Here is a 25,445-nt window from a genome sequence, read left to right on the forward strand (position 1 = left end):
ATGGGGCAGGCTACAGAGGGATATGGTTGGGTTGGAGGGCAGTGCTGGTAAATATTAAGATCTTGGTTTTGGACATGTCATATCTGTCTATGTGAATCAAAATGCACATGTGAAGTACGTAGTTGGATACGCAGGTCAGAGTTCAGGGGAGAGGCTGGAGATAAAAATTAGGAAGTCATCGGCAGACAGGTGGTATTTAAGAGCATGAGTCTAGAAGAGATTACCTAGGAATTAAGTATAGAGAGAAGACAGTCCAAAGACTGAATCCTGATGCCTCCCACAAATGTAGAGGTCTGGGAGTTGAGAAGGAACCAGCAAAACAAAGAGTTAAGCCAGAAGTGTAGGTCAGTGTCATTTCTTAGAAGCCAAGAGAAGGGCATGTGTCAGGATAAATCAATAAACTACATCCAGGGCAATTAAGAAGTCAAGACAAAGGAAGACTGTTCGGTGACATTGGTTTAGCAGTGTGTAAGCCTTGGTGACCTTTAAAAAGCAGTTTCCGTGAAGGGTGGTGGTAAAATCCAGCTGGAAGTGGGGGTCGTCCAAGAGAGAATGGGAGGACAAAGACTAGAGACTGAAAACAAGTATAATGTTTCAAGAAGTTTTCCTTGCTTACCTATAAACATTTCCAGAAATTTACAAGTTCTATCAGACGATTTCAGGTCATCAGTTGTAGTGGGCACTTAGTAGGGAACTTACATCCACATTTTCCAGTAAATCTTCCCAATGGCAAGCATTATAAAGTCTGGCCAGAGATCTCAGAGTTCTAGCTATCTAAGAAAACACCACAATTCAGATGAAACCTAGAACAGTGTAATTTCCCAGATGTTATGTCATCAGAGTCCAAAGATCTCTTAGAACTTTTCCTTTCTTCTTCTTCTTCTTTTTTAATCATCTCTCTTTTCATTATATTGTGATGCCTGCCTTGTTGGAGGTCCCTAACGTTAGATGCAATACTCACCTGCTTGAAATTATTCCCTCATCCAGGGGATCACCGTAATAGCTATCTACTCTTACATTCAGACATAAATAAGGTAATGTATATAAAATGCCAGTACATTGGCTGGCTCAATAGAAGTTAACTTGTATTATTCAACAGCACCTACCATACAACTTGGATGTGCAATGAAGAAGTCATTCATTTTTGCTTCACACACAAAGGTCTTTTGAGTCCTAAAACATGCCAGTTTCTGTGTTGAGCATACAAAGATGAGGGAGGGGTAATCTTTCTCTCAGGAGACCTAGTTGGGAACAGATATAAGAAAGGACAATTTTAAACCCAGTGCTAGGGTGGCAAAGAGGCTAGTTACTATGGGACCGTACTAGAAGAGCATCTTACAGTGGGGATCGGATGTGTGCCTCAGATACTTCCATAATGTGGTGTCTCCAGAGTTAGGCAGTCTGGACGGAAGTAGTGAGAAAGGGTAGCTGGAACAAAGTCAACAAGTAGAGAAGGTATATGGTGAAGAGTAGGGGTGGGAGACGGTAGAGACTACCAGCAGATCACTGTTTCTTGAGCCAGAAACAATTGGGATGGTGAGAGATGAAGGAAAAGGAGATGAGTCATAAAGGGTTTATAATTCCATCCTTCCTGCAGAGGGGTGACATGATCATATTTGCATGCTAGAAACTTCATTCTGGAGGCTGTGTGGAGGATGGATTTACTAAGAAAAAAATAGGCAGAGAGACACTTAGGAAGCCATTGGAATAGTCCTTTCCTCCTCCCAGATATAGTTATCAAACCTGTCCCCCACTTGTTTTGAAATGGGACAGCTCAAAAATTATCACTCATAAATGGTAGAGGAAGAAGTCTAAAAAAAAAATGACATAACCTAGTTTTTGCATTTTTCTCCTTACAAATAGGTTGCTTAATTTTTTTTTATAATTTAAAAGTAAAATGGATTTTTTCTGTGCAAGATGAGTAAAATTATCTTTAAAAAACCCATTTTGCAAAATAAAGCATTTGCTATATGCCAGGCATTCTGCCAGGCACTTTGCAAACTGTATGTCATATAGTTTCCAGCAACTTCATAAGTCAGTGCAATTTCTACTCCCATCCTACAGATTCAAAAACTGAGGCTTATCAATGATAAGTTTCTTGGCTGGAAATGACAGAGATGTGATTTGAACCCGGATCTCTTTGAGGCCAGCTTCTCTATACTCTTAAATGTACATAATATATGAATAGAGGTAGTATATTTTGTGTTACGGAAAAACAAAACCAAGAATGTAGAAATACAGTGTAAATTTTCAACTTATTTAAATGATTAGTGATTTTGAAGAAAGCAAAAATATCTCAAAAATGTGTCAACATCCTGTTGAATATGACTTCAACAGTACCAATTTTCGCCTTTGTAAGTAGCATGATCCTTTCATTTTCTGGTTTAGAGCAAATTTAATCCTGTTAAAAATAGAAATCTGAGTTGTAAATATGTATTAAAGTTAAGTCAAACATCAGAAGCTTATTTTGAGGTAAAAATGAAATGAATTAAATGTAAATTCTTAACGAATGGTTGCAATCAAAACTGACCTAATATGGAGAGGAATTTGGTCAAAACATGTCCATCTTGCACCTCGGCCAAATGGACATAAAACTCTATTTCGAGTGGCTCACACAACTCCAAACTGGGCATATTTGGAGATTTCAGATCCATTCCTCACTTGTTAATGCTTCCAGGTGTACCTGTTGTAAGAAAGAAAAAGAAAAAAAGGCCTAATCCTAGATAAAAACTTTGCAATCTCTGCTGTCATGTTCTCAGATCTACTCAGGTAATAAGCAAGCTTTTTTTAATCACACAACAGTTGGAATACGGTCACAATGCAACACAATATCTGACTGCCACTGCTCCTTTAAAGTTGCATTTTCTGAAGGGGATCTTTCCCTGCCCATGGACAAACACTTGACGATTCATTTGAACCTTCTGCTCACCCTTAAGTAAAAAAGACCTAGTTTAGATTTACTAATTAGAATGTGATCAGCCTGTCATATCAATCAACGCTTTAATCTTCTTTCAAGAGTGGCTATGGCTGACTCTCAACTGGAACTTCCAGGGGTTCTTTAGAACTCAGTCTCACTGGGAGCCCTTCCGCAACCACAGAAGCACGGAAGCTCCCTTGCATCCCACCCCCCCCACCCCCCCCCCCCCCCCACCCAGGCCATGGCCCTCAGCCCCAGCCCCTCCTCAGAAGCTCTTGCTCTCAGAGCCCCGTCCCTGCCCAGGCTGTCTTCTGGGTGACAGTGTAAAGTGGATCTCTCTCCTGCATGGTGCATTCTGGCATCCTGCACCCCAACAAAGTTGGGGAGTATGGGCTGATTCCCACACATTGACCTTCTTCTGTTTCCACCAACAAAACATTATTCAGTGAACCATTTGCCTTCTGGAATTCTGGGACTCCATGTTACAGCAGGGAACCAGCATCTGGGAGTCCTGTGGAAATCCACTCTCTCCAGGCTGTCCCTTCCGGGAGGGCAGATATGAAATCTCCTCAGCAAACCTCCTCTGTGCTTGCTAGTCCCTGTCTAACAGCTTCCATCTGCCTGGAAGCCCAGGACTCACAGAAATGGCTATCTGACGTTCCTTTATAAAGTCACTTTAGGCAGCATCTGATCACACTTTCTTTGGTATCTGATTTCTGTCCAATGGATGTCCGGGTCAAACTGCGGCAGGGAGAGTCCATTTTAACATCCTGTTACTGTAAGTGCTGGGATCTGGAACTGAATGTTTGGGATGATAGGTGGCCCAAAAGGCCTTCCTGATGTCTTTGTTTTTGTTGATTCTCATAAATTAATACCTTCCTTTCCCTTCCTACCACATGGCAGCCTTGCTAGGTAAAATGAGGTAAACAGGTCTTTTTTGTTCTTTTGTAGGAAAGTGGCATCTTTATGTATAATTCTATCAAAGCTTTCCAATATTATTGATGCTTTTATGATTTTGATTATGCTTTAATTTAACTGGGAAAATGTAAATTTTAAAAAATGGAAATATATCTTGGACAACGGTTCAAGATGGTTTCCCGTCTCCACTCATTTGCCTCCCCTATGTCTCAGACCCTCTGAGAAATAAAATACAGCATTACAGTGAGGAATGAAGTCACAAAAGAGACAAGGACACAGAGGCCAGCGAGTGGGTGTTACCAATAAGTAAATCATATTAGGAATTTTCTAGAAAGCAAACTAGATAAGAGTGACGAGCAGTTAAAATGGAGAAGTTTCTCCCAAGAATCTACTCCTTTAGCATTGTGGAGGTGGGCTGGCCATCTTCAGTGAATTCTTGGACAGGCTCAAGCATCTAAGTTGAACTGGGGGGCTCCTGAGAGAAGTGAGGCTGAAGATGGAGGGAGTCATCGAAAGTCAGTGCTTGAGGCAATTCTAAGTTGGCCCCTCCTCCTCCTCACATCCCCGCTCTCCTACCAAGATTCCAACCCTGTAGCCAGTGCTTACTCCAAGGAGAAGAACAGGAGTGGTCTCTTGAAGAAAGTGAGCAAGCTGTCTGAGAAAGTGAGACCTCAGTTATGGCTGCCTGTGCCTAGATAAAGTTCATTTCCTCTAGGCGTATGGGGTGATGGGCTGGTAGGGGGCTCACGGCTGCCCCCTCACCCTCTCATTCTGAAGGAAGACTTCCAGCCCATATGCTCCACATTCCCCATCATAAATTCTGTCTCAGGGACACATAATGGGAAACACTTCTATTTGCCTTGTAGCCAAAGAAGCTGCCGCTGGGTTTTTCTTTCTCAGATATGATAAATTAGCAAGGATTACTGAGGAATTTGGGAGAATTAGTGGCATTAAAAAAATAGAAAAATGAACAGTCTCTCAAAAGAAACAGTGATAATTTACAGAATAGGAGAGATTAAAAGAAACAAGCAAAAACTTTAGTTCAGTACTGAGAAGGATTTAAGAAGATCATATGTTTATTAAGTAAGAGCTGGATGATATGTGAAAGGATCAAAGAACAAGAAAATCTTTCTAGGCCATAAAAATGAAAATGCTCAAATTAAAAATTTGATAGAATGGCTGAAAAAATAGTCAAAAAAATGACTGGGAAGGTAGAACATAAAAAGAAAGAGACAGAAAAGATTAGCGTAATGCAATAAGAGCCATAAAGGACAAATGCAGGAGCTGTTACTAGAGTCCCAGAAAGAGAATGGAGAGAAGCAGCTTATCAAAGAAGTGATACAGAGCAATTCCTCAGAGCTGAGGGACCCGTGCCCTCTGCTTGGAATAGAACGTATTCTGTATTTTGCATCATGAATTTCAAAGCACTAACATTAAAAGACCATAAAGCCTCTGGAGAGAAATGAAACACTTAGATGCCACCTGACTTGCAGTAGTGATACTGGATGATAAAGAGCGGTCAGATGATACTCTCAAAGTTCTGGTGAAAGTAATTTTCAAACTAAAATCTATACATAGCCAAATTATCCATCATCTAAAAAGGGAGAATCAAATATTTTCAGACTTGCAGGTATTCATAAAATCTGTCTCCTATACACCCTTTCCTGGAAAGTTACAGCGCTTGGAGAATCTATTATTGCAGCTAAATAAGGGCCTAAGCGAGAGGAAAAAATGTTACTCAGGAAACAATGTATACTGTCTAGAAGGGCAACGAAGAGAAGTTTGAGGGGGAGAAAAGACATCTGGGTGGCAGGTTGCTAAGCAAGGAAAGGGGGCCCTCAACAGATGATCTTGACAGTCATGAATGTTGACTTAAGTCCCAAAGAGTCTGGGTGCTTTTAATATCTAAGGACTGAACAAGTAAAAGAATGAGTGAGAATAATGAGTTTAATTGCAGATAAAAAAGAAAGAATTGTTTCATTCCATCGAGTTCCACAAATACAAGAGGCAGTGGTTAAGGGTGTGGATTAAGGGGCTAGATGGACATGGGTCCCATCATTGGTTCCATCGTTTACTAGCTCTGTGACCTTGGACAATTTGGTTCAATTCAGCAGGTATTTACTGAGCACCTGTTTTGTGTCAGGCACTCTTCTAGGTGCTAGACACTCACTTGTGAACAGAGGCCAAAGACCCTGTTCTCTTGGAGGTAATAGTCTACTGCTGATAGGATGTTGGATGGTGAGAGGAGCCATGGGGAGAAACCAAGGGAAGTAGGGCTGTCAGAGGAGCTGGGTGGTCGGAAAGGTCTCCATGATAAGGTGTCAACTGAGCAAACACCTGAAGTGGTGAGGCAGGGAACCGTGAGCTTATCTGGGGGAGAATGTCCCAGGTGGAGGGAACAGCTAGTGCAAGGGTCCTGAGGTGGACCTTGTTCAGGGATCAAAATGAGAGTTCTATAAAATCGTTTGCTTATCCTGTGGTGGGCATTACAATACTGCAACAATTATACAGAGTCATTAGAAAGATCGTATGAGATTGAGATCATGCCTGTCAATTGTTTATTAGTGTGCCCACATGTTAAAAGGGCCTCTGTTACTATGGAGAATCATTATACCAGCCAAGCTCTACTGGGAATTCAAATGTAAATAACGTGGAAGCCATAACTCCAGGGGTCTTGTTTGACTGGAAGGAGAGAGAGAATGACGTCAGTTCAGAAGTAGCTTGTAGTTAGGATATGAGCTATGAGAGCACTCCACGGCCTAGAGGCATCCCAAGAGGGAGAGGCACATCCAGGATGGAGGATATGGAAAGGGTTCTTGACAGAGGCAGCATTTGTGGTTGGGTTTGCAAAGTGCTGCTGTGACAAGTGCCAGTAGGAGTAGAGGCATCTAGCTGGGGAGGGTCAGATTACTTAGTTACGAATAAGTGTCCAGTGGGCCATGAGTCCTGATGGGTCTAAGGTAGAGCTTGGGGTACTGGGGGTATAAGTGAGATTAAGGCTGCACATGGACTGAGGTCTGCTCTCCTGGGCTCACTCTGAGGAAGTATGACCATATTCCGGAGGCGCTGGGGAGCTAGTAACAGTTTTCCTGAGTAGAGATTTTTATCCACTTTGTTTTTTACGTAAGGGGCCATGAGATTTTTTTTTAAAGAGTAAATATCTAGAAGGCCCTATAAGCTTCTTTTCACTTGGGGTTAGAATCCCAGGAGTGTGTGAATGAATATTTGAGTCATTAGAGATCAGAGGCAAGATGAGTATGTGAGAAGTTGGAAGAGGAACGGATTAAAACGGGCCGAGTTCTGGGCCCCTATTAGTGAGCCAGTGCGCAGGCAATTCCCTTTTCCCTTGTTGAGAAGTGGGCCAGGTAACATGCAGCCAAATGTTTTGCTGTACTGAACTCTGAGAATCCATCTTATTTCTCCTGTTCTGCAGATCAGAGAGATAACTGGTCAAAGCCGGAGTCTACTGGGAAAATGCTTTTTGATATAATATGCAATCAGAAAATGGAACAAAAGGGTGGAAAGAGAGAGACAGGTGCAGCCTTGCATTGTTGGCCACCGTGGCTTCCTAGCTGGGTCCCTGGCACCCAAGAAAAGAGAAAGCCTGGCTGATGTCTGACCCTGTGGTGTGGGTTTCTCCCATTCTTCAGACCCCATGCCTCTGAACGTGCAGCCACTGGGGCATTGAGGGGAATATATTCCTGGGTCTCTTTTCAGTCACAGGTATTAATTAATTTGGGCAAACAGGCATCTATGCTAGCTACTCTTAAGTATTAGCATCAATTCAATGATTATGGTTAACCAGTGTCTCTGCCTTAATAAATATGGTGCTTTTAGACACTTTTTTTCTTTGTAACTAAGCAATAGGGCTTATGTGGAGACCAGCTGTTTTAGTAGGTGTACAGGTAACCTTAAATAATTAATAGCTTAAAATCTCTCAAATGGAATTAATTCACAACCAAGCCTGTATCAAAATCATCAGAATCCCTCCTGCCACTGTATTTAACCAAGGTACGTTTTATAATTTTAAAAAATTCATCATATAGTCAGTGTTATACAGAATACATATCTCTCTCATGTGTAATACATATAATTTATGCTTATTATATACATTCTAAAATATGAAAAAAATTAATATGCACACACTCATTTACATATACACACACATGTGTGTGTGTGTATATATGTATAAAACTTTGCATTTGCTGTGAAATAACTAAAATGAAATATCTAAAATCTCTAAAGGCTCATCCCAAATGGATATTTATGTACTTATTGTGTTGTGTGTTACCAAAACACTGACTTTGATACAAAGAAGAAAGTATACTGAATTTTCCCACAATCAAAAGACGCAGGGCGTTTGAATAGTGGGCATATGGGCTTCCTGAGGGCAGCTGATGAGACTCCCGCATATTTCAGAACTCCTCACCACACCTCATCTAGTAGACATTCAACAAATATTTTTGACTGACTGTTGTAAAGCTAGCTAGTGGGTGAAAGTGTTGTGTCCTGTTGGTAACCGGTAGTCATCCTTAGTACAGAGAGAGGCATGAACACAAAGAGACACCAGGTTCTCTCCAGAGTGAGTGAAACATTAAAAAGTGACCAGAAAGACTTGGTTCAATGGGTATTGCAAATCTGTAAGATAACATGTCTGCTTCCTCACCTGTGAGCCTCTCAGTTCTTTGGAAGGCGGCTTCCTGTGTTTTTTAGGTCTCAGTTGCAGTATTAATAGAGGCCTAGAGAGCAGTGCGTGGAATCTCATAGGCTCGCCTGTAGTGCTAGCAGCTCTCCGGGTGTACCTCTAGAGAAGTAAGAGATCTTAAGAACAGACAACACCTATCCTGTGGTGTCTGTTTACTGAGGACCTGCCCAGGAACCTGCAGATAGAGACTTGGCAGCAGAAGGAACCTAAAGAAAACCATTAATGTTTTTACTGAGTAGACTTGAGCGGACCCTTGAATTTGTACATATTCTGTAAGTATCTTCAAACAGACTTGATTGCATTGATTTTTCCTGTTTGGCTTCCTAGATGGTGCCTGGGCCCGCAGGTGCTCTGCCATGACAGAGGGGCAACCCTTACTGAACGCTGAATGATGTCTCCATTTCCTGAGGTTTCTGGCTTCAGTCTTAGCCCTCCTTGAATGGACTAACAAAGTGATAACGTCAAAACCTCCCTTAGGAAGTAAGCTTCATTTTAATAATTGATGTAGAAAAGGGAAGTCTGTATACATTTCCCTTTAGAATGAAAAAATACACACACGCACACACAAGTATTCATTCAGGTCTCAACCTCAGCTGGTTGAAAGCAGATAATGCCACAGTCCCCTCCATGGCTCTTTCACCTTGACAGCCTTCTAGCAAATATATTTGTTTTTCACTGGAAGAGTCAACACAAATCAATTTCTGTACTAGAAAAACATCACTAACATCAATACCAACCAATACCAATTGGTGGTTTAGTAGTAACTTCTTTGGATAAAGACAACAGATGAAAAATGGAGTGGAAGCATTATAACTATACATAGCTCTCATCAGTGGTGCAGTATATTAGAGAATTAGTATTTCAATAAATATAATTGGTATTCAAATAATAATTATGCATATATAATTCAGTTACTAATTGGATTCTAAAACACACACATACAAATATTAAAGCTTTTAACTAGAAAAGAATCAAGGAAAAATTTGAGCGCTTCCCAGAACTGTTTATTACATAACATAATTACTCTTTTCAAACTCTTTTTTTATGTGCCAAATATTATGTTGAGTAAAATAATGAAAATTTAATAAAATGTTGATGTAAAAAGTTTATAAAACATAAATATAGAGAATGACTAATCTGTGAAGAGGTTTGTTTGCCATTTTATTTGCCATTTTCCCCCTGTGAATTATGTTGAGAGTTAATAGTATCTTTTTCTTCTGGAATTATCACCAAGGCCACTCTGTGGGTGTTGGTGAAACATAGAAAGCAGTAGAAAAATGATACAGAGAGAATACATTTTACGTTTGCATTTTAGAAGCTAAATATCTAATTTTTGAAAAGGAATTTATACAGCCTATCTATGATAGATTTAATACATTCCGAGTAAAGAGGCCTGTGTTTAAGATGCTGAGATGCAAACTATCTTAGTCCACATATTTTTAAAAATATTTAAGCCAGTTTATGAAGAAAACTGCATACGTAAGCCTACTTTTGTCTGATAAAACCCTTCTCCTTGTCCATACATTGAGAATTTCATCTGTGGTCCATTGATGGGCAAAAACCACATACACAAAAATGAACACTTAGCTTTAGTTGCTACAGCAGGAGCATTCCAGAAAGCAGAACAAAGACTTCTGGTCTCTCGAAGCCAAAGTCTTTCCTGCATTGTATCTCAATATAACAAAGACAGGTCAGGAGCACCTTGTTCTAGGTTCTTTCCATGGAAATATCCATTATTACCCATGGCAGTTAGTTCTGGGAGCCAGACTCCAAAGGTACTGTGTGAACATTGCAGTGGTGGGGTATTGAGAAGCAGCTGTAGAGAAATAAAATGATGCTCATCGAATTTTATCCACCTTGTTGATAAAGGAGAGTATCTGTGTGAATATGAGACTAGCCATTGAAAACTCTCGTGAGTCACTAATTAATAAAGCACCAAATCATAGATCACTGTGCTTCGGTAGTTAACTGGGACAATGAGAAGACAGCAGTGAGCCAGTCTCCTGGTCCATTCCACCCAGCACGCTGCTGCCAAGAGCTGCTCCCAGGGAGACAGATGGAATTGGAAGCAGATTTTCAATAGGAGGCCCCTCCCGGGTAAAAATTAACATTCACAGATTAAACTTCTTTACAAGGTAACGTCAAAAGACTTTAAGTTCAAGTCTAAAATCAAATTGCATTGCCCTTCTGTACAAAGATATTATAATTCCAAGCTCATCCCCCACCAATTTCTTATTCTACCCAGCCTCAGGTGACAATTATTTGGGGTGCCTGGTAGAGTCTTTCTGGGTGTCCTTTCGCCAGCTTTAGCAGGGACCATCTTTCACTGGAATGATTGTGATTACACTGAAGTTATTTTTAGGAAGACTCCTAAGAGTTCACAGGACACAGGATTGTCACCACAATGACCCCACCCTCACCTGATATAGAAAATGAGGCAACTCCCAGCCCAAGAGCAGTTACCCCTCACAAATGTGCCTTCCCAGAAATCACACTTGGTCCAGCCCAAAGACATTTTCTGGAAACTCACAGAAATGAGGGGACTGGGATGGGTAGGAAATGTCGTGCGATCTCTGCATGTCTACACTGTGAACTCCCGGGAGTTTCCCAGCAAGCGGTTAATTGCAGCACAGTGTAGAGCAAGCCTGGGGCAAAAACCGTGTCCTACTTTTCCTACTCTCAAAGGTATCGCTGCCTTCCTGTGAAGTTCAGAAAGTATACCTGCCTCCAAGGGGAAGTTCCCCCACATTCGAGAATTTGGAGGTTTCTGTGGATGTTGTAAATCTATGGCCTTAATAGGCCTGCTGAGAACCAAGCCTTGACACGTGCTCCTCAAGACCCTACATGGGCCCCAAATCTACCAGGCCTGACCCTAACCATCCAGAGCCAGGTCCCTTTATAGTGACACCTGGGGAGTGTTTGAACTCTTCCCCTTCGTGGCCCATCCCCTGAGGTCCTGATTCAGTGGCCTGGACTGGGCCCCCGGCATCCGTACTGTTTAAAAAGTCTTCCCCCGAACTCTGTGCATGTTCTCCCAGGGTTGAGAAGCACTGAGCTGAACCCTTACGTGTATATGTGCTGTGGCAACACAGGAAACATAGATACCTGCTTCCCCAGAATCAGCAAGAAGCACAGCGATAGCAACAAAAACGTTGCAAAAACACATATCTAAAAAGTCTGTCCTGCATATGGAAAGATGTTTTTTTTCCCCTAGAAGTGACTCTTGCCCCAGCTAGTCTGCTTACGAAGGCCTTTGCATGCCCCTCACTGTCCAGTCACCTAGAGCTAAGGACAGTCACTCTGCAGCAGCCTGCATGCTGAAGCCTGACCCACTGGCCAGGGCAGCCTGTGGCAGCCGATATAGTGCTCACAGGTGGTGGCCAGCACAGCCATATGCTGGACCCAGGTTGGTGAGGCCCCATCAGCATGGCCAGCGTCCAGCTATACCCTTGAGCTGTGCCTTTGTTGAGGCACTCGTGTTTGCTTAATGAGGCAGGGGAGAATTAAGGCATTGATGTGTCTGTCTCCAGGACTCCAGAAGGATGCAAAAGGTGAAGTTCTCTAGCAACCAAGATAACATGTCCATAGCTAAACCAGTATGTCTTGGCTCCTCAAAGGGTGGTCTCTGGACCAGCAGCACCAACGTTGCCTGAGAACTTGTTAAAAATGCAGAACCCCAGGCCCTTCCCCAAACCTACTGAGTCAGCACCTAAACATTATTCAGGGGACTCATGCACAGGGCATTTTGAGAAATGCTGAAGTACATGGCTAGCACATTCGGAACCACTCTCTACCTGCCCTGAGATACAAAACCAGAAGCAAATATTGGGGACAGGTGCCAAACTGCCCTGTTGACCTAGTGTGTTTTGCTAGTACTAGTATCATCTTAGGTGGGTTTCCACAGGCTCTTCCTTAACTTAGAGCTGTGCATGAGCTGTGACATAGTGCACCATCCGCTTCACTGTAGATGCAGAAGCCACACGACCTTTGACTGAAAACAAAAATGCAAATGACGCCTCCAAAGAATGCAAAGATGTCAGACTCCACATTGCTCATTATACTCCATCACTACCGTCTCATCACTTTCCACATGTCTGCCAGTCACAAAAGGAGTTGAACAAAAGAAGCCTGTTTTCCTAACAGCTTGGGAAGAAATCTTTGTGGTTAGAGAGAAAATACAAGAATAAGAGGCATGTGCTTTTACAGGGTTTAAGATCTTATGATCCTGACTATGTCCTGGTAAGTGATTTTGGCCTTGAAATTATTCTCAGTGGAAAGTGTTTGAGTCCCAAGAGATTACAGTGTTCCTTTGGTAAAAGGTATGGTGAGATTTCATAATTACAATAAGTTACATTGGAAACCTCATCAAGAAAGTTATAGGAGCAAATCTTTCTGTATTTTGTACCTTGGCAGAGACAGTGTGAGCATTCAAGTTATTTTTGATAGCAGCAAAGCTGTATTAAGTACGTATAATATTTGAAAATCTAGGATCTATGAAACAGTTAAAACAGGAGGACGCTTTTTGCTTTCCAAAACAGACTTATCATAGAATCATTTTATATCATCAGATGGAGTGTCGAAATTACTAGGCTTCAGTGCAATTTTGTCATGGAATATATGAATTAATAATCTCCCTTCAAAAATCAGTCTGAAATATGGCTCATAGCCTATATAGAAAATGTGTCCATGTATTTTAACATTTATAACAACCTAAGATGTCAAACTAGTTTAATGACTTAATGATCATTTGCAAATGAAACTTTGGGCAAGGATTTGCCTCAGGATACACAGGAAGTATTGGGGGGTCCTTTAAATACTGAAATTAATTCATGAATTAGCATAGGAGTAGGAAGTAGATTTTGGAATTTTGATTTGAATCAAAAGCAAAACTCAAGAATAAAGCATGTAACTCTTTATTATGACAAGATGTTCCTCAGATCTGAGATGTAATATTTGCATCTCTTAGCAATTTACTTAGCACACATTTATGATATAATAATGTTACCCACAATTATGTTACCTTCCTAACATATACTTTCTAAAAATGCTTATTTGCTGATATCATTTTTTCCTCTCTAGTTTATGATAACAGATACCAAGCCAGACTATTTAAGAGGTTCAAAGTGCACAAAATGGCTATTTCAAAGCCATAAACTGTCACAGAGCGAAGGCTACCTACCTGCCCAGGCTGTGCTGCCTGGCCACGTGGCTTGGTGATGCCGGCACTTCAGCAGGGAGCATACCCCTGAAGTCAGAGTATTGAGCAAAGGAAGAGGTGCAGTGGGGATTTGCGAGGGAAAGTCTGCTTCTTTTCCAGACGCCGCACTTCTCTGTACAAGTTCCATTTTGCCCTTCAAAGATGTATTTTCGTTAGTCAATATTGATGCATGAACTGACTGCACAGTTTTTAGAAAACCTAAATTCCTAGGTTTTCCTTTGGACTCTCCTTCATAGCACAACAAGTTTATAGCTCTTCTTCTGAAGACAGCTCTTTACCTCAAAAGTGAAAGCAGTCGTCTCAGCTACCTGTTGGCTAACACATTGAGTCGGCCCGTTCTGGCTGACAGACCTCTAAGTCATTAGGCTCTTCATTTTCTCCCTCCATTTCTTTGCAAATGAGCATTTGAAAGGACTCTCAAATTTGAAGAGAACAGATCGATAGCAGTATGTCCTTAAGAACCTGATATCGATATTTCCAAATGAAAGCATGCAAACATTTATTTCTTTGCAAAAGCAAGTGAATTTGCATTCAGAGTCATAAATTATACAGTTTAGAAATAAAAAAATGTGAATGGGTCCCAATGAAAAACAGAATGATTTTGCTTCATTCTATTCAGTAAAGTAATTGGCATAACCTGGTAGTAAATGATATTATTTGAAGAAAGCAAGAAATGATAAGATGAGGGTTGTAACACATTAGCTAGTTCTTTCTTTTAAATATGCCTATGTCCTCTGTCTCTACTTTATCTGGGACAGAGTGGCTCTCAGGGTGAGCCCTGCAGTAGAATCATGAGGTATAAGGGTACACATTGTCACCCTCAACACGGATAAACCGAGTTCAAATCTTTTGGGGGTTGCGTCCAGGAATCAGCATTTCAAAGAGTCCACCAGATGATTCTTTGGGGAAATAAACCAAGATTTGAGAATTAATCATGTTCTAAGGAATGAAAACTCAAGTGCAAAAACATATATATAGTTGAGCTGAATCTTTGGTGGTATAATTCTCATGAGTTTGTTATGTATGATCTGTTGAGTATTTCAAATCCTTTTGCTAGAAATGTGGTTACTGTCATGGTGAAATTTTAAGTTTAAAAAATATTTGTTCAGTTCTTACTGTCACTTGTAATATGGACTCATAAAGAAATCATATAATAACTGGCATTTCTTTTAAAAGACAGTAAGAACTAAATAGATACTAATAAAATCCCTCCTATAAATACCGTGAAATGAATCTCCTACGGAGGGCCGTTGCTCTCACTGCTGGTTCCCTCTGTCGGAGAAACACATGGATCTTCCTCCAGTTTGGCTCCTTCTCTGGCCTTCTGAGGTCCTCTGCTGAAATCTCAAGATGCTCAAAAAGGTCATTCCTGACCATCGTATCAAAACCAGATTCCCCGGACATGTTGTCTACCCTACTTTACTTTTCTTCAGTATCCTTTTCTCCATACCTGCCTAAAAGTGATGACTTACTTATTTTCAGGGCCAGGGATCTTGTCTTTCTTAAACTCCGTGGTGTTTCAACTCCTAGAAGTTGCCCAGGCACTAAGTAAATATACGGCAAGTGAATGAGTCTGTCAATCACTGTCAATTAACTGGGACATATAAACAATATATGTAAAATCTGGTACATAGAAATTTATTTGGAAATCAGTCTAAAATGATAAATGTTTCATACTGCTGGTCAAATGAAACAGAACCTTTTGGATTCTGTGACCCAGAGACAATGTGGAGTCACATTTCATGTGTAGTCATGAAATGTGTCACTTCCCCAGGCAGTGGGGAAAACTGGAGCCTTTCAGTTTCATAATGATTTTCCGTGTCAAGAACCCCTTTCAGGTCTGTTGCTGACTTCCTGCTGGATTAGCAAATGTTTGTTATCTTCAGTTTGCAGGTTTAATTTATGCCATATCCCTTTCTAAAAAGGATTTCCACCTTTTCTTGGTCATTTCAGTATTTCTTTCCCTTCTGGATTTCATTCATTCATTCATTGCATTCTTTGCAATTATCCATTAAAAAGCAACACTAATGTTTTTTTTTTTAAGAAAAGAAAACAGAATTATAAGTTTTACATTTTGCAATAATATTTCACAAAATTATCAAAAATTTTGCTGTTTATATTTAAAAACTAAATCTAAGATGTTTTTGATTTTTTGATAGTTTATGTTTAAAAGTTTTTTCAAATCAAAAGATGTATTTTCATGAGATGACATCATTTCTTGATTCTAAGATCAGAGGACACGAGAACACCTGTTTTTACGTTGCTTTGTCAGTTGCAGAGCACTTTCACACATGATCTCTCTCATTTTGATCCTCCAAAAATCCCGTGCCGTGCAAATGCATGTATTATTGTCTGTACTTTTACGCTTGAAGAAACCAGGGCTTCAAACTATCGAACATTATACATCTACACTCCTAAAGCCAGTTTTCATGTGCAGAATTTGATGGTAAGCCATGATTTTGAGCTTCTACATAGGAGTTTCTCATTTCAATGGTGGCCCTGGAGTGAGGTGCCTACACAGAAGCAAGGGTGTCCCCTCCCCTCTTCTGTGGTCCAGTCAGTCCACCCCTCTGTGCCCCTGGAGCCCATTCCTCCTCCTCTGCCACAGAACCGAACCCTTTCCTCTCTCTTCCCAGCATCAGCACCACAGCTGTGTAGCCAGGAGTGACTTGGGTTCCGAGCCACCTGAGCATCCATTCAAGTCAGCCCTAGCAGCAGTGAGGAGCGGACTGAGGTCTGTGACAAATGGTAGCTCCTATATAGCAGCTGTCAGGCCTGGTCCTGCATCCATTTGCAGTTTCCCCTCAGTCCTCCAGGGCTCCGGGACCTGCAGGAGGCATGGCCTGCACAGAGCATCCATGGGGCTATTACAATACCCTTTAGTCCTCCTGCATCGTAGCCTCTCTTAGCCTGTAAGCCAGGCATTCAGTTTCAGATGTGAATCTTCAACCTCATTTTCAGAAACACATTATTTATAAAAATTGCCAGTGCTTGAGTTCTATAGACTCAAACTTTGTCGTGTAGAGAGGAGAAGTAGGAAGAGCAAAAATACATGATAGCGTTGAAATGTTAATGCTGGATGATATAAACGTTGTTTTAGAAATTGGTCATAAAATGCCTTATAGACACAGGCGTTATACTCCTGACCTATGTCCACAATGGCAGGGAAAACCATTGCTGCAGTCTGTCTGCCTGTGGGGTTCCCTCTCCCTTTTCTCTTTGGCCCATCCTTGTTTCCATTGTACTCTGTCATGCTGCAGTTCTGAACCCTCAGCTCGGTCAAGGTGAGGCTCTCAGAATTGTTCTCCACCAGCGTCATTGGCCTTGACATCTGTGACGTTTTAGACAAAGTCAAAGTGTCTCCAGCATTTTTTCTTGTTATAGCAACATCATTCCAGTTCCTGGCAAAGCCGTAAATACTTACGAATGGTCACTAATGCCAGTTCCTGGCAATGATCTAAATGCTTACTAATGTTTCTAAAGATGTGAATGCTTGCTAATGAGTCCAATGTAATGCTGAAGACTCACTGTCAAATAGACCATAATGGTGAAAGAAAATTACTACTAAAGAGAAGTACATTTTCTTTGAATCAGCAAATGTATACACCATCTCATGAAATTTTGGAGCATATTCCCAGAAGAGGTTGTGTGAGAATTTTTTTCTCAAAATTCCCCCAAATAAAATAGGCCTTGTTAGTATGAATCTGATACGTTCTTTCTTGAGCAAGAATGGTAGAAGGCATGAATTCTAGAAGTTGTATTTTTAACATTTGATTCTTGACTCTGTCTTTCTCCCAGTTCTCTCTGTCTCTCTTGCCAATAACTGTGCCCACCCACCCCGTGAGCAACTGAAACCTGAGAACAATGAATAAAAAGGGGTGTAAACAATGCTCCTTTCAAAATGCCTTATCTCATTCAGTGCCATGCATAATGCTTAAATATGCAAATATATTCTACGTAAATCTTTCCACAGGGAAACATTATGAACCTATAATTTTATCAAGAGCATGCTAATAAAAGTATAGTATACTATTCAAATATTTAATAATTTTATTATCATATTTTTCTTAATATCAGCACATAGAAAGTCTGATATCCACAGAGGTAGACCAGATCTTAAGGTTCTTGCTCCTTGCTTGGATCCTAGGTCATTAATTTCTAACTCATGGTACTAATAAAAATTTCCTCATGCCCAGTAAATGCTTGTAGTAAGAAGATTTTCATGCTTGCCCTCTGGTCACGTCATCGCTTAAAAGATCAGCAGGTCTCTTTATTGCTCATCCTTGGATGTTTTTAGAGGCACAGAATCAAGGAATGGTGAGGAATTTACAACTCTAAATCTACCGTGATTGGATAACTTTTATTTAACTATGCAACATTTGGAAATAATGGTGATTTCCTTGGTTTTACACTTGTAAGTCCTTGGCAATATCTTCAAAACCTCTAGAAGTAGGAAGAATTGACAGCAGAAACTCAAAGCATACCGTACTTAAATATATTCCTGGAAAATATGAGCGTGAGATAATATTCAGTGTGATGTTGGCATTTGATAAATCAGATGCAATGAACCTAATTATGCAAAACAGTTATTTTGGATCTAGCATTCATCTGAATGCTATCTAAAGCAGAATTTATTTAATTACTAGCAAAGGCAAAGGTAAAGAGCTTGCCTGCCCTATTCTTTCCCTTTCCTCAAAACATTCAGTGATTTTTGTTAACACTGAATTCATAGAATTTCAGCATTGCCCCAGTCATTCCCAAATGCTCTGTTTTCTGCTTATTTAAATTTAAAGCAGCCTGCATAAAATATACCAGTAAAACATTTATTCATCTGTTGGCAATTTCAAAACTTTTGAACAGCTTTTTCCTAAAATATACTAGATGAGAATATTAAAATCCTTGGAGTTACATAATGCTGAAGAAGCAGCCCAGTCATTGAGCATTGAAGATTTTGGCTGTAAAGTGGCCACCGGTGAAGGCACTGGACCAGCAGAACAGAGTTGGGCTGTCCACAAACACCACCAAAATCAAGGTGTTCCAAAATCTTGTTGCTTTCAGCTAGAATGGAGAGCTTCCAATTTGGGCTATTCACAAGGCGGTTAGCATGTAAATCCCAGCATGTCACATGGGTATTAGTTTTGGAGATTTAGCTGAAAGGTCTTTCCAAAAATCAGCTGTAGCCTCATTTGGTTCTTGTGTGTGTTCTCTGCTCACCATCATTAGATAACCGTGTCTCCTTGATGCCCCATGTCCATCATTGTCCCTGGGTGTCCTCCACCCTGTCTGCTCCCATGGAGATGACTCTCCTGGCACTTCTGCTCTTGTGGTTCTGACTGTACCTCAGACGAAATGTTGTCTCTCCATCAGCCTCTTCTTTTCTGTGTCAACTCAACCTCTTAGCCCTCATAAAACTCTATTTCCTCACTTGCCATGGCTCCCTGGGCCACGGCATAGCTTCAAAGCCACAGCTCTTCCCAGACAATGCACCAAAATGGCACAAATAAGATTTACAAATACTACAAGGCGAGCGATGTGTAGCCTCAATTTCTAAATTAAACCAGTTAGTGACCACCATTTGTACCTTTTTCAGAGGAAGGTAGACTAAACGCAGGTGCTTCAATTTGGAGAGTAAGTGTAAAGGAAAATGTAACTTGAAAACCTTTTTCTTTGAAATTTGCTTCTCTCAGGGATTTAGGCTGTGGTAAGTCAGAACATCTTGGTTCATTCATTGTACAGGGAAAAAGTCCTGATGAGAACAAATTCTGATTCACTTTTCAGGAACAACATCAAGATGGCTTGCTGTCATGGCTTATTCATTTGCTCATCATTTTAAATAATAATTTCCACTGTAAAATTTAAGGTGCAAAGACTATGGGATAATAAGAGGTTTTTAGTTTTGTCCACCTGATTCTTTTAGTGAGGAAGCCAGCTACATTTGTTAGGCGTAGAAAAATGATGTTTCACTGGCCCTGTTCAGTGTGGATTTGTCTCAGAATCATTATCATCCTTATAAGATCAGGTTTGGGAGCAAAGCAAGGCAGCTGGGTGATGCCGATAAGCTGATTAGCTTGACATACTGCTGCCATTTCATGTTATTCATTTGATTTTCTGCAGATTTCCACATTTCTGTCCAAAAAAAATTTGAATGTGTTTTTGAAAAAACAAATTCTGTTGGAATGTTGGTCAGGTCTTAATGTCCCCTGTTATTTATTTCAGCTGGGTCCCGGGCCTCGTATAGCAGCCAGCACGGCCACCTGGGCCCGGAGCTGCGGGCCCTGCAGTCCCCAGAGCACCACATAGACCCCATCTATGAAGACCGCGTCTATCAGAAGCCCCCTATGAGGAGTCTCAGCCAGAGCCAGGGGGACCCTCTGCCGCCAGCACACACAGGCACCTACCGCACGAGCACAGGTGTGTATTCAGGACCCCACCCAGTGAGGCGGGGCTGCTTGGGCGCTTAAATAACACTCCCTCATAAAAGGGGAGTGTGTCTGTGTGTATGTGTGTGTGTGTGCACGTGTGCTTGTCCTCTCTCCTCACAAGCATTATGATCTGCTTCTATCATTAGTGTCTGTGATGATGATGAAAGTAACCAAACATGACTCCAGTTTAGCTACCTGGCTGTATTGTAAATGAAAGAAGTACAATGGGGTTGTACGCTTATTTTCTCAAACAGGCAAATTGAAGGAAGCAGTACTAATTTTCTGTACGTGGTTATTAAAGTATTCAATGAATGTAAGTACCTCAAGGAAGCACAGTCATTATTCCAGACATAGGCATATATCTAATGCTAGTAAGATTTTTTAATGATATAGTCTACCTATTTGGCAAGCTTGGGGAAAAGACATATTTACTAAAAATGTAGCATATTTTGTAAGGCAAACTGAAAATATATTTCATACACACTATTCAGCTGAATTATATGAAATTATCATTTAAAGGTCGAATGTTGACAATTGCATATGGCTCAATCAACTGTGTAGCTCTCCAGGATTAAATATATATTTTGCATTGAACACTACCACAGGCTGCATGAAGACAAGTGTTTTCCAGAATATGTAGCCATTTGCAAAATAACTGGTCAAATGTCATGATTAAATGTACTAGAGAACACTTATCTTAACTGTAAAATTGATATAATTAAAAAGATGTTGAGAATTGCACTTATTATAAAGCCTCCTATTGCTAAGTAAACTTAGAAAATTTTATGCTGCTCGCTCCTTCATTTCTAATGGTATGTGTTACCCTGGACAGAGGCTGAGGCGTGGGAAAGCTGAAGCTCTAGTCCAGAACTTGGCACTCAGAGCTGTACATCCTCAGACACATGTAACTTCTACTAACCACGAAGTGGGTCATAGCAATTTTGTTAAACTGCATTATGATACTAAATTACACGTTTTGAAATCCGGGCAAGCTAAGTTGCTTTCATAGTTGATTATTGATATTTACATTTCAATATTTCCCTGAATCATAGGAAGAAAGGCACAAAATACTCTTTATTTTATTTTGGACATCGTAAATGCCATCCGATGTTAATAATACACATCTTGGTTTAGATGAGAAAGAATACCCATTTATTGTTCTATCAGAATATCTCTCGCCTGCATCCTGCTAGATCCACTCCTGTCTGAGGTTGGGCTATTTTAAGATTTAGTTTGTTGCCTGTTACTAACTAGAGTAATTTTATTTCCATGTACCTCTTATGAAGACAAAGATAACAACCTTAGTGACGTTGTTCAATGTCTAATCTGAATAAAAACCGACAAGAAAAGGGATTATGTTGATTCTCTGTTCCATATTCATCTGCCCTTAGAATTATCTCTTATTAGTAAACTTCTGGGGATTTAACGAAAAATGAGCTATGATAAGAAAAAAACTTCATTCATCTATATCAAATTAAGACAGGCAAAGATGCTCACACTTGGAAAAAAAAAGTGAAATGTAGGGTCTTCTCTAAGCTGGAGGTCTGCAAACTGTGGCTCATGGGCCACATCCTGTTTTAGTAGCGCTCATGAGCTGAGAAGCATTGCTGTGTTTTTAAATGGTATACCATCAAATGATGGATAATGTTTTGTGATAATTAAAAATGATATGAAAGTCAAATTTCAGTGTCCATAAATAAAGTGATTGGAATACAGCCACACCCATTCACTTATGTATCATCTGTAGCTGCTTTCCCACGTCAGTGATCAGGTTGAGTAGTTGTGACAGAGACCATATTGTTGGTAAAGCTGAGAATGTTTCCTCTCTGGCCCTTTACGGGAAAAGTTTGCCTACCCCTGCTCTAAGCCATCAGTGGAGAACTGTGCCAAATGAATGAGCCAGCGTTTTTCTTTTGCCCCTCTTTATGAGGGAAGGCACCAGTGTCCTCTAAATGCTTCAAAGGGGAAAATCTGTTTGCCTGGCTTTTCCCAGTAATGGTCATCTCTGCCCTGGCAGAGATCTGCTAAGGTTGTGACATCCAGATGTCCAAGACCCCACCCTGCTTGCACCTTTGAACTTGAGGCCCTTTTGAGGAAATGGGCTGATTTACTCAACACTGCGGAAATCTCCAGAAGTGTGTGGATGGTCTTTTGGAATGACAGGTCCAAGAAGCCACCTCTCTCCAGCTCCTAAGCATAAAGCCACAAGCCTCTCTCTCCCCTGCACCCACCCAGCTTCCTCCCCATTTCTACACTTAATCCATTTCATTTAAAATCCTTGCACTTCCCCAGCTTATCCTGCAACTCCAGGAGCTGTTGCTATCAGAACCCATATGTTTGAGAAAATGTCTTTAATATGGGTATCTATCTTTTGCTTATAAATTATATACGTATTATACAATATTATTAAATTATATCAAATAAAAGCCAAGATTAAACACTGACATAAAGAAACATTCCAACATTGCTTTCCCATGTCTGGGGGTCATTTTTGACATCCCCAGTGTTGTACACACCCCACACTGGAGACCACTGGTAGAGATGTTTAAGAGGCATCCAGGGCCAGAGCAAATACCTTAATTCCTTGGGAGAATAAGACAGGTTGTTATGAAGTCTTTTAGACTTGAGGGATTCAGGGCCCACTGGCTCTCGGCTCAGATTGTCGGCTGACATGACTTGAGCAACCAGTCTTATCTCTCTACCTTCAAGTAACTGGTCACTGGCAGGACCTCCTTCAGTTTGATCCCTAAAGCATTTCCAGATGATATGCCCAGGGAGTGGGGCGAGAGAATGGTAGGCTAGCTGCCCCTCTTCAAGACTCAACACTTGAGAAGGAAGACAAGCGTACTTGCCTGAACAATTAGGGGATTCCTAGATGGTGCCAGAGTATCAAGGAGGTGAGAGAGGATGACAGAAGCAAATAGCATGTCATTACTTTCAGGGACTGTTCCTAATGCTTTGAGTATATTTACAAATCCCCAGAACCACCCTATGAAGGAGGTGCTATTATGATGCTCACTTTACAGATCAGAACACTGAGTCACAGAGACGTTGAGTAATCAGCCCAACGTCACATAGGTTTTATGGAGCCAGTCTTTAAACCTTTCACACCCAAGCAATCTTGCCCTGGAATCTGAGTTCTTAACAGTCATCTTGGTTGACCCTGCATTTGTAAAAATCATCATTTAAAAACAAAATAAATATACATCCATTTTCATCTATAGAACTTTGTGGTTTTCTATGTTCTCTTAATCAAATAATATCTGTTGAAGACACACCATGTGCTAGATGCACTGGCAGATCCAAAGAAACTTAAAATCTACTTCTTGCCCTCGTGCATGCTCAGTTTAGTTTCAGAAAAGGACATACATATGAAAAATTAAATGGTAATGGAAGGAAGTATCTTAGGGCTAACTGAATATTCCAGACAAAATTGAAGACAGAATATTGTTGGAAACACTAAACAGCACATACTGTCTTTTCTTTCCTAGGTAACATGTAATTCAAGATTGTACTATACACAATCTGCCCTTCGCCGCCCAAGGCAGCCTTACTCTAGTTTCTTGGCAGGGAGGGGGGCATGCGGAGTTGTGTGTTTTTCATGCATGTCCACCCTTGGTCATTCAGTGCTGCAGCTGTGTTCCCTACCAGCTTGGGGTCCCGGGCATTACTCTTGGCTCTGCGGCCGCTCTCCTCTGCCTGCCCTGCTCGGTCCTGTCCTGACACTATCCCTGGACCTCCTTTGCCCCCAAACACCACTAAGGCTATCCTGAGTAACGGACTGTTCTAGAGCTGGGAGATACACAGGGAGATGACTGCACAGAGACCAGGAAACAGCTGTAGACACTGAAGATGAGCCATGTCAAAGCTGCCTGCGCTTCCCCACCAGAGGGGATGTCTCAGTTAGCTTTTCCCATTAGGCAAAACCTACCACCATCTCTTTCCATCCCTCCTCTCGGCCTTCCTTCTCCTTTTCTCCTTCTCGGCTGCCATGGTAAGCCACTTACTCACATGACTTTATTATGAAGACTATTTTAAACTCAGACACCAGCTCAGAGGGGGACACAGTCGACCTTTGGGTATTCAAAAAGATCCTCTAGGTTCTCCAAAACCAAAAAGCTACCTAACCATACTTAGGTCCGTGTATTTATGTACATTCATGTATGTGTTGGAGGATCAGGGTGCAAAAATCCTACTCCTCACATCTCTTCTGCTCCAGGCTTGTGGATGGTGAAACATACAGACCAGTCCCCACTCACATGGAAAATCGATAGGATTTTCTTCAGCTGAGCCGCACTCTGTCGGTCCCGGCTGTACCAGAGAACATGGTCTGCAGAGGGTCTTCTGACCCCACCCCAGATCTAACTCCAACAGTTCGTGCACCCCAGCCACTGCAAGACAAGAACCACAGACCTTTCCCCAATCCAGGCCAAGCAGAAGGGAGCGGGCTCTGAGGATGGCCCGCCAGCCTCCTTGGGCCCAGATATCCTCTTAGTAGGGAGGCAGTGAGAAAGGGGAGCAGGTGCCCATGTTCCTGAGGACAGGATTGAGACAGAAGCCAGCACACAGCCCCAAAGATCCGGCAGCCTGAGAGAAGGTAAAAGGGCCACTTATTGAATCAGCAATGGTCACTGGTCAACAGGGCTCCCCAGAGAGTTCCCTCTCAGCAGACGTGACAGTTGCTCCTTTCTTGTGGAGCCAGTAAATGAGAGGGAGATAAAGAGAGAGACACTGTCAGTGCTCTCTCCCTGGGCAGGAGGCAGGATCCTGTGAATTGTTGCAGAAAAGGCAGGCCAGCAAGTGGGACGATGGCGTGCATAGCCTCACCTGCTTTTATAGGACGATCAACACAACGTCTCGGACTTTCCTTCTTGCACAATGAAAATTTAAAGAGGCACACTTTTCACTAGAGTGTCTGTTTAAATAAAACATACCTTTCATCTAGGATAAGGCTTGTCAAAACCAGAGCTTACACAGTAAAGAGCACAGCCAGACAAGGACTACGTGATCCTCATGGAGTTGCTTATGGTAAAGTCCATTAAGCAGAAACTAAATAACAGGAATTTTTATTTCAAACTCAAACGTACCCGTGACTGTCGACTTAGGAGTCATTTCATTAACACAAACACTTGACTCTGACACCACCCAAATACATCTTTCTAATCTAGTGAAAATGGCCAACGTCAGCTGTGATGATAGTCACATGGATTTCCTCTTGGATAAATGTGACTCTAAGTGAGGGGAGTAAACAAGCTTTCATGATCA

The 25,445-nt window shown here is 41.3% G+C and overlaps 1 protein-coding gene across 8 annotated transcripts in view; it reads left to right on the forward strand.

Moving 5' to 3' along the window:
- CTNND2 (catenin delta 2) overlaps positions 1-25,445 on the forward strand; it is an 888,692-nt gene that overhangs the window by 501,506 nt on the left and 361,741 nt on the right. For all 8 annotated transcript variants that reach the window (XM_070519868.1, XM_044779487.2, XM_070519864.1 and 5 more), the window contains one exon: positions 19,975-20,169. In XM_070519868.1, the coding sequence (XP_070375969.1) occupies positions 19,975-20,169 (195 nt within the window). The remainder of the gene's footprint in view (positions 1-19,974; positions 20,170-25,445) is intronic.

Source organism: Equus asinus, chromosome 10 (assembly GCF_041296235.1).
Source record: "Equus asinus isolate D_3611 breed Donkey chromosome 10, EquAss-T2T_v2, whole genome shotgun sequence".
NCBI lineage: Eukaryota > Metazoa > Chordata > Mammalia > Perissodactyla > Equidae > Equus > Equus asinus.